The 10496-nt window shown below is 33.2% G+C and overlaps 1 protein-coding gene across 2 annotated transcripts in view; it reads left to right on the top strand.

Annotated features, from left to right (window-relative positions):
• Positions 1-890: 890 nt before the first annotated feature.
• LOC118006303 (cadherin-10) overlaps positions 891-10496 on the top strand; it is a 113458-nt gene continuing 103852 nt past the window's right edge. For both annotated transcript variants that reach the window (XM_034998932.1, XM_034998931.1), the window contains exon 1: positions 891-1121. In XM_034998932.1, coding sequence (XP_034854823.1) covers positions 891-1121 — 231 coding nt within the window. The remainder of the gene's footprint in view (positions 1122-10496) is intronic.

The following is a 10496-nucleotide window of genomic DNA, read 5'->3' as shown; positions in this document are numbered from 1 at the left end:
GGGATGGTACTCAGATTTTTGAATCAACTTACAGTGTGTTCATTCGTTCAATTCAAATGTTTATTGATCATCTGTGTGCAAGAGTCTGTTGAAGACATTTATTACAGTAACAAAACAGCAGGGAGACAAATATATCCCCATAAATAAATAAAGCACTTGTAGTATATTCGTACATATGGAATATGAGGGGAGGTTTCAAGAAAGACCTGAAGGAGGCAGGAAACAGAAACACACTAGCAAAATAAAACCAAATAAAATCACATGTCTCTGCCTCCCACCCCTCCACTCTCTCCCTCTCCCCAGTCTAAAAAATAAATAAATACATAAAAAACATTTAAACATCCTTGCACTGCACAACAGATACATGTTTTCTATAGTTTATTTAAGTCACTATTTTGTTTTCAGTGTTTTCATTTATGTTGTTACACTGAAAAAATTGACATGCAAAATTAACTACATCTCCACTTTATGTACGTTATAATTCTTGAACACTGTTATGACAAAAGAAAAAATAAATGAAAGCATAATATGTCCCTTCCTTAGAATTTGTTTGAAAGAAGTTATTTACCATTATCTTTTCATAAACGTAGACATGTTACTAGACAAGTAATGTCTCCCAAAACTACTCATTATTTTATATAAAAGAGGGAAAGTAAATATTTTGGTTGCTATTAGTTAATCTTTATCACTTTAAGTTTAAAGTGACAGATAACATTCAAAATTTGTCCACTGACTTTTTTTGTTTGTTTGTTTGTTTGTTTGAAGCTTTTGGAAACATGTCCAACACTTTGATGAGATGTTGGAAACCAGTTGAAACGCAGTAAAATTCAACCCAGTAAAATAAGACTGCTTTCTTTTCATCCGCGTTGGAAATTTTCAAGAAGTGAACTATGACAATATATCAACTTTTGGTACTGTTTCCACTCTGGGTCTGCCTGCCACATTTCTGTTCTCCAGAGATAATGTTCAGAAGGACTCCCACACCCCAGAAAAGAATTTTAGGTGCACGTGTACCTAGGAGTGATGGCAAAATTCTGCATCGTCAAAAACGTGGTTGGATGTGGAATCAGTTTTTCTTACTGGAAGAATATACAGGATCTGATTATCAATATGTGGGCAAGGTGAGTCTACACTGAAATGGCAAAAACTTATCTTCTTTCCTTGTATGTTTTAAGAATATTTGACGGTTTTTAAGATCATCGTTCTAAGAAATTTGATTCTCTAAATATCCCTAAATCAATTATTGTTTATGGAATATATATTATAATTTGAAAAACTGTGGAATACATAAATCCAGCATGATAAAGGTAGAAATTGAATTTGCGAGAATTACTTCTGTCCATTTCCTTATGGACTAAAGAAGTACTAGAAATTGCACTGTTAGAATTTGTAGTTAGAAATCAATGATAGTGAGAAAACTGTATGTCAAGATACCCATTTAAAATGACTACATATATATATTTCACATTGCTCTTGATTTCAGTAAGGAAGGAAAGACAGTTAAAAGTTGTTTAATATTCTACAGAACGAAAAATCAAATGTCATTAAAAGTATGACCTAAGGCCCCCCAAAATAGCTTTTTTTTTTAAGAAAATTTATTCCAGATATGAGTGTTATTTATTTTTCTTAAGTGTTACTATGGGCACATTTATATAAAGGAAAAATAAATAGAAGACAAGCAGGTAGAAGTAGTTTACTTATTTGCGATATGTGCACATAGACAAGTTTTCATCCTATTTTATTATAAAAGTTAGTGAGGAAAGTTAGTTGTGGTTGGGAGTAGAATGAAAAGTAACAATGAATGCTTCTATATACTACACTGTATTCATTTTCAGTTTTCTTTTTTGGCACTATCTGAATGTGCTAGAAGTTAGATAATGTCTTAAGAAAGAATTCATGTTCATAGTCATGGTTACTTTTATGGACAATATGAAAATATATCAAAGAAAACAGAGAAATACACTAGCAAAAAAAACACAAATATAATCACATGTTAATACATGATTTGTTAACACTGTAAAATTATGATACATTACCGTGATGGAGAATTTTGTATTAACCTAAACTTTAATAGCTTTGTTCAAATGATTAAAATTGTGCTAAAAGTTTTCATCCTCTAAGAAAACTATTTTTAAACTATTTTTAAAACAATTTTTTGAAAGTATTTTTTCATTGATTTTAAAACACTTGGATATGTTTTTTCATGTTCCAATTATTTCAGTCCTTTTTAAATGTCTGGCAGTAGGACAAAGATGACATTAAAGGTTAAATGTTATGTTGAGGGAGAAGGAAAAGCAACAGCAATCTGAGCAATCTTATGAGAAAGCACATCATAGCCAGACTTATCACGGGTCTCATCTGACTGGATGCCTAAGATCAGAGGGTTAAGGTAAATTTTATGGTTGTTGTGATAGGCAACTTTTAGTTTATGAACGCAATCATGTGCAAATGTAATAACAAAAATCTAGACCAAAGAAACTATAAAGTAAATAGTTTCCTTTGGTTCTTCCTGAACATAGCACTTATTTGACTTATTTGCATGTGTTTTCTATCATCTAGTGCATTTTAATGATTTAATGTGTCGATAAATTACCATTACATTATATACTCTCACATAATAGTCAAGTGACTTCTTACGTATTTTCATTTGTTCTCTCCCAGAAGAATGTCAACACCTTGAGATCAAAGACCTTTACTTCATACTTCACTTTGTCTCCAGCTCTTTGAGTAGAGCTTAATATTTAGTTGGTTGAATTGACCTGCATTGCACTGAGTTGAATTCCCAGAATCATCTGATACTACATGGCTCTTTGGTGGGGAAAACTAGTCTAGAATTTAAATCCCTATGGGCAATTAAAGCTGATAAATACTTGAGATATATGCATCTCGATATATAACCCAAATTTTATTCTTCCTTACTCTGCTTGATAAAAGCAAATTAAAAACCTTATTTAGATGTAAACATGCAGATCTGTGTATGTCAAAAAGGCAATGTGCAATATTTTAATAAACATACATTAAGATGAATATAAAAATTTCAAATCCCCTAAATATTCTTTCCAATAGTACTTACAATAAATTTATTATATAGTCATCCCTTCTTTCAGAAATTTCACTTCCAGTTTTACTACCTTTAAAGTAGGAATGTAATACTGATGCTATGTGATTTAATGTTTCTAGGTTAGTTTTGATGTAGTAGTAATACATGTTCTAATTACTTGACATATGGGAAGATGATAGATATCCCATTGTAGTGGGAAATATTTGGGGAACTCAGAATAAGAACAGAGAAGAGAGAATCATACTGATGGAGTGAGGACAACACTGAAAGCACATGTGTGAAGAGGGAGAACATTTTTTTTTAATACTAAACTATTTGGGGCCCCTGGGTGGCTCAGTCAGTTAAATGTCTGCCTTTGGCTCAGGCTGAGGTCATGATCTCAGGGTCCTGGGATCTAGCCCCACATCAGGCTCCCTGCAGGGAGCCTGCTTCTCCCTCTCCCCCCGCAACCCCGCTTGCACGTGCACTCTTTCTCTCTGTCAAATAAATAAGTAATCTTTAAAAAAAAAATTAAATACTAAACAATTTGCCAACCAGATTCAATAAAGAATGGATGGCATATGATTTCTCAGATAAAAGCCCGTTACTACTTAAGGGGTTAAAACAGGGGGATATAACAATTGCTTCTCATTGGGTAAAAGCAGAGGGAAGCTTAGGAAAACATATAACCAACAATCGGAGGAGCTAGGATGTAACCTTGTTTCTACCACTGTTTGTCTCAGAGTTATTCAGAAACCAAGCCAACCAAAAATGAACTCAAAGCATTTCTTTGTTCAGCTCTCAATGATCAAAATTTTCTTCTACATCATTCAATCAAATACATTCTAAACCGAAATATATTTGTTGTAAGTTCTTTTTTTTTATTTCCTTCTCAGTGAGATAATCACAAAATTGACTTTACCTTCCATAGCAAGGGGTTTAAAACTTGAACTTCAAGTAATCTACTTCTGTACTATGTTGTTTTCATTTTGCAACCTTCTATAGTTGTATTACGGTTTTCCAATTTAAGATTTGAGAAACATTGTGATTATAAACTATTTTTATTAGTTTAAGCACAGCTTTTAATCACAGTTTCTTACTGCCTAATTCAGTTGCCCTGGACAAATAATTTTGAATCTCTAGGTTTCAAATATTCAAATAAAATAAATAATGACATTAAACTAGATACTCTTGAATTTACTTTAAGCTGTAACAGCAAGACAGTTCTAAGAGAAATACTAATTTTATTTACTGAAAAAAAATTGTCTGCATTTTATGTAATTATTCCCAAGTGGAGAAGAGTATGTTAAAATTAGATTTTTAATCAAAACCAGATACTGAGAAAAGTCCCCAAACACCAAAAATTTAATAACGTACTTGGGTAACAATAAACCTGATTCTGAGTCAGCATAGTAAGACAATTCACTCCAGGAAGTGAAAACTTAAAAATGATTAGGGTAACTCTCTATATTTCTTGATATAATGAAAACAACCAGATGGTGGCAGGTGAGGGGGGTGCTACTGGCCTCCAGTTGGCAGAATCCAAGGATACTGCTAAAAATCCTACAGTGCGCAGGACAGACTTCTGTAGAATTTATGGTTCCTAAGTGTAAACAGTTCCAAGACAGAGAAATCCTGTCCTAGTTTGCCAGTCCCGTTTACATTTTCCCAAACAGCTCAATTTTTACTTTAGTTCTTTCTGGGTTCCTGCTTCTGAACCTGCTCTCAATTATAATTTTATTTCTTCATTCCAGAGTTGCCATGAGTATTCGCTTTTTGAAACTTAGATTTCTTTCAAGGTCTCCTCTCCTTCATGTCCTCTCTAATCCTTAAGGCATACATTTGGTTCCAGCCTCTTGATCATCATTCTCTGTAGACTTGTGGGCTCCACAAACCTACTAGGAATGAAGTATACATTCATTTTTTTCAGTAAATATCTAGAAGGTGTACTACTCAGATACTACTCTCTGCTATTAAGTATATGGTGGCAAAAATATAATTTCTCTGCTCACAAATTATCTGCCTTTAATAGAAGGGAAAATAATAAAGCTAACAGCAAGTTATGGGCTCTTTTAATCTCTGATAGAGCACAGAACCCAAAAGCCAAGAACAGAAAAATAAGTGCCAAATATCCCTATGTTCTATCTCTGCAGTACTTGTAAGTAAAGTGGAAATAAAACAGTTTTGGGATTTACATGACATAAATCAATGTTATTAAAAATTGAGATTGGAGAGTCGAGGTATGTACTTCTATTTTTTATTTATCTGTTTATTTCTTTGGAGGTCTTTTAATGTACAAGGCCTCATAAAAGGTGCTCACTGCAGATTTCTGGAAGAGAGATCTTCCAAAAACTGAAAAAAAATGTGATCCATGAAAGAATAACTCAACTTTAAACAGAATACCAGAAATGCCAAGTGTGCCCACCATATTAGACCATGTTCCTTATTGCCATATGGTTACAATCAAGTCAAACCTGGTTACAATGGAGATAGAGTAGTTGGAACTAGATAGAGATAGGAAGCTGCCCCAGCCTCCCCACTGCAGTCTTCCTGGGGTGAACAGATCTGAATCGAGTATGTGGAGAAACTTACACTACATAAGAGTTCAGGGAATTGCAAACATTTTAATGGACATTGAATGTTCTCTTCAGATAGTTGGATATTTTAATAACTGTAATGATATTGTTCTTGAAACTAAAAATTCCAGGTGACTATATATATATATTTTTTTAAATCCAAACAGGACCAAAAAGACCTACATTAAAAAACAAAAACAACAACAGAAAATTGTTTAGCTGTTCAATATATAGAGACCTGATTTTAGTGGTGGTATACAATTATTTTCTATTTGGACCTTATTAATTGAAGCCCTGGAAGAAAATAAATCAGGATGATTTGATAGACATTGGCAGAGAATCCTTTAGATTAGATGGTTATAGACCTTCCTGATGAAGGGACTCTTGGACTTTTGGATGAACAGAGACATTATTTCCCTGATACATAAAGACCACAAAATAAAGTGAATATGCATTAGAGTTTTTAAGACCTTTTTACACTAATCCTCAAGCAAGAGGTAATAAAAACATTTTTAAATAGGGACATGCCCTGCAGAACCTTGATAATGTTTTCAAGGCAGACGACCTCTTGGTTTTTAATTCTCAAAACACATATAATATTTATATCTTTCAATACAATGATATTTCAGCCAGCACTTGTATAGGGAAAATATGCTTACATTCTCAAAGCTTGCTATAATATATTAACAAAGCAATATTTATGAAGGTATTGAATTGCATTCCAGATACACTTGCATTGAAGATAAAACTTCAAAACCACACATAGGTGTTTTGAAGATAACAAAAGCTGTCAAAAAGAATGTATATCCAAGATTTATAAACACAAAGAGAAGCCATATTCATTCATATTAACCTTTAGATGATCAGGTAATACGGGTTTAAGTATTTTACATATTAACATTATAGCATATTATTTGTATTATACAGGTCTTACTGTATTTTTTAGGAAATTGGTTTTGAGTTTAGGTCAATGTGCGAGCGTTCTGTTTTTTCCCATTTAAAATAAGAGGAAATAGGCTCCCTTTTAGCAGTTTCAAAATATAGCAAAAATAGCAAAATGTCAGATGTTGAATGTTAAAAAAAATAAGATAAATAGAATTAAGTATGGGATGCTCACATGTAAATAGCAACCACAGTCATCCTTTTACTTATAAATTCTTACTGATAGTAGTGATAACATATGTTTACTACACTCTTCCATGAAGTTATTTACATGATGTGTTACCAAATATCAAGATTATTCACATATACATGTCATGACTTCATTTTACAACCTTCTTGAAACACGTACACACACATACCACCTAAACACATTTACCACACTCCGCTGTCCATACTGTCCTCGAGGGATTTGTGGGAAGTCTACCCTCCCATCCTCCGTCTTTTCCCCCTTGAGTTTCCCCCTTTGAGTTACTAACTCAGAAATGCTGTGAATGTTGTGATCTTTTGTTTCCCACCAAAGCCTTCCTTTTGTATATTCCTGTCTCATGTTCACAATTTTATTAATTATTATACACCAATTGTATACCCACAGAAGCTGCTGCTTCTCTTTTTCTTCAGCTTGTCACATAGCCTCTTTTAAAATCTACCTCCCTATGTTATATCACTTGAAATTATTTTTATTGGAATATATTTTAGATAAAAGATAATTATGGATTTATTCTCTAATTTTTTTTCTGTTAGGCCAATGAATTCACAAAGACTAGTAATACTTGGAAGTAGATAGAAGTAAATATTATTAAAATAATAATAGACTGATAACACAGAATGACTCAAAATTTTTCTGTGCCAAATAAATTTTGAAAAGCTTTACCTATTACAGAAAAATAGTCAAATTCAAATAAAAATTTAAATTACAATTTGACCCATCATTTTTCAAATATAAACTTTTAAGAAACATAATCATTTTATAATGAAGATTATGTGAAAAGTCGATTACTTTTAGCAAAAACTTGAGAGAAATCTCTATAGATGAAAAAATGCATTAAATCTCACATAAATCAATGTAATTTATCATAACAGGTGCATGTGTAATGGTCATGAAGCATGGGAAATTATTATTACGGTATTATGAATTTCTACCAAAGCCCTCTCATTTTCTTTCTTGGAGACAATACATAATTATATATTCAATTAAATTTTGTCTCCATTGTACTGAAGAATAAGGTTCTATCAGTAAAGAAAATCAAAAAGTGGGGTGGTATGTTAGTATTTGCTCATCTATGTCTCATACTTGGGTATATGTTCATATATTCAAATTCTCAGTTGCTTCTTATGAACACATGAAAAGGAAGGGACACTTTAATAAATTTTCTGAAGTGAATTGTTAAATTTTCACGTAATGTAGTTACATTTTTACATTCATTTTATTAAAGAATATTATTTAATCTTAATATTTTGTTTTATTATCATTATTATTACTATTGCCATTGTTATTGTGATGTTGGGTAAATGTTCGTGGCTTCTCATAATTGTAACTAAAAGCTAAAATAAAGAACAGTATGAACATGTAAGTTTCCATGTAGATGGACTAAATTTAAGAAAGGGAGCAGGGGCCCCTCGGTGGCTCAGTTGGTTAAGCATCTGACTCTGGATTTTGGCTCAGGTTATGAGTTTGGGGTCCTGGGATCAGCCACGTGCATGTGTGGGACTCTGGCTCAGCGGGGGTCAGCTTCTCTCCCTCTCCCTCTGCCCCCCTCCAATGCATGCATGTGCTCTCTCTCTCTCTAGCTTTGAAATAAATAAATAAATCTTTAAAAAAAGAAAAGGGAGCAGTAATTTTGCTGGGATATGATATATACACCTTTGGTTCTCTCTTTAGAACCCAAATCTACAATAGGCAAAGGGTATTTTATGTAAATTTCATATTCCCTCTTTAGGTAAAATTCTTTCACTAACTTCACATTTTAAACCATACTTTATGTGTTTATGGATTATATAAAACTATTAAATTTAGAATTTTAATTTAAGATGTTAACTCTCATCACAGTACTAAAATTATTTTACCAAGTAGGAAATTCTACCAAGTAAGAACATATACTATTATAGACAGTTTTTCTAAAGGAACATTTCCTAGTTTGGCTGCTGTTTAGCTTAAATTCCATCAGTGAACTTCTCAGTTCAGTGTTGTGTCTTCCAAGTACCCCCCCAAAAAGCTCTGAGACCACTGAGTTTTTCAATTTTCCTTGACACCAATTTTGTCACAAACCTGCATCAAATCTAGTACCAAATTTAGTTTGTACATATGCATTTGACTATTCTGAGTCTAGCAGAGCAGAAGGATGGAGTTGTGAGTCATGAATGAACCGAGCTTCTGCATCCGTGATGGTTGAGTTGAAGGGAAACAATAAAGAGATAAAGTAAAGATCAAGGACATGACTTTTGATTTAAAATCAAGTAACAGAGAGGTAGAGGCAGAGAAGGAGAAGCTGGGTGGTGGGGAAGAGGAGCAAGAGTAGGATTATTATAGAGGCCAAACAAGAGAAAAAGCTCCAAGGAATAGGTAACTAATCTTGTTGTGTAAAGCAAATGCAACCGAAAGACAAGTGTAGCAACTTAAACAGTGTGGACCAAGGAGAAAGATATTCTAATAATCTGAGACAAATGGCAGTCAGATAGATAGCTTTGGTTTAGACAGAAGAAGGCAACACACAGTTTCTCATAGGCATGTTACCATTAGACAAATTAAGTGAAGAGTGAGAGATATTTTGAAATGATGAAGAGCTAGAGATAGGATATTATGATGTGGACAGAAGAAGAGGATGTGAATGTGCACAACAGATGCACTCACTTTCCTTATTAAAAATTAGAATTGAAGTGGCGCCTGGGTGACTCAGTAGGTTAAGTGTCTGCTTTCGGCTTGGGTCATGATCCCAGGGTCCTGGGATTGAGCCCCATGTCAGGCTCCCTGCTCAGCAGGGAGTCTGCTTCTCCCTCTCACTCTCCCTCTGTGCTCTCTCTCTCTCAAATAAATAAATAACTCTTAAAAAATTTTAAAAACATTAGAATTGAAAATATCTATTAAACTGGCAGTCAGTATCACACATAATCATAATCACCAAACAAAAAGAGTATTCTCACTTAAATCACCAACAGAAATAAAACAATTAAAAACAATTAGCACCTTTCTTCTACTAATATTTAACATACTTCTGGAACCAAAAAAAAAGTGGTGTAAATATTATTACATATAGTTTTATGATATAATTTATAATAATCTGAAACATCCTGAGATATCCTGATAATGATAATTATAAAATTTGTTTTATTTATGATTACTTAATATTCTAGTAATCACATCAGGTAGTTTTTTATTATCTCTCATTTACAAGTAAGAAAAATATGTCCATATTGTCTAAATAAGTTTTCTAAGGGCACCAATCAAGTAACTTGTAGAGCTGGAGTTCTAACCCAGAAAGTATGACTCCAGAGTATATGCTAACCGCTATTACACCTCATTACACCATTCTTATTTTTTTTAAGATTTTATTTATTTATTTGAGAGAGAGAGAGAGAATGAGAGAGAGAGAGAGAGAGAGCACATGAGAGGGGCCAGGGTCAGAGGGAGAAGCAGACTCCCTGCTGAGCAGGGAACCTGATGTGGAACTTGATCCTTGGACTCCAGGATCATGACCTGAGCCGAAGGCAGTCGCTTAACCAACTGAGCCACCCAGGTGCCCCTACAACATTCTTATTTTTATTAATATTATGTGTGTTACCTCACCAAAAAAATTATATTCTTATTTAAGCAGTAGAATGGTGAGTATGTTAGCTGACTTTTCTTAATGACATCAACAGAAAACTAAAATTGTGTAGGTAACAAGAATATTCCCTTTTCTTTCTTTCTTTCTTTCTTTCTTTCTTTCTTTCTTTCTTTCTTT

The sequence above is a fragment of the Mirounga leonina genome, unplaced genomic scaffold (genome assembly GCF_011800145.1).
Source record: "Mirounga leonina isolate KUSES-001 unplaced genomic scaffold, KU_Mleo_1.0 Mir_95, whole genome shotgun sequence".
In the NCBI taxonomy this organism is placed as follows: Eukaryota; Metazoa; Chordata; class Mammalia; order Carnivora; family Phocidae; genus Mirounga; species Mirounga leonina.
Note: the sequence above shows the minus strand (reverse complement) of the source record. Positions and strands in the feature narration are given on the sequence as shown.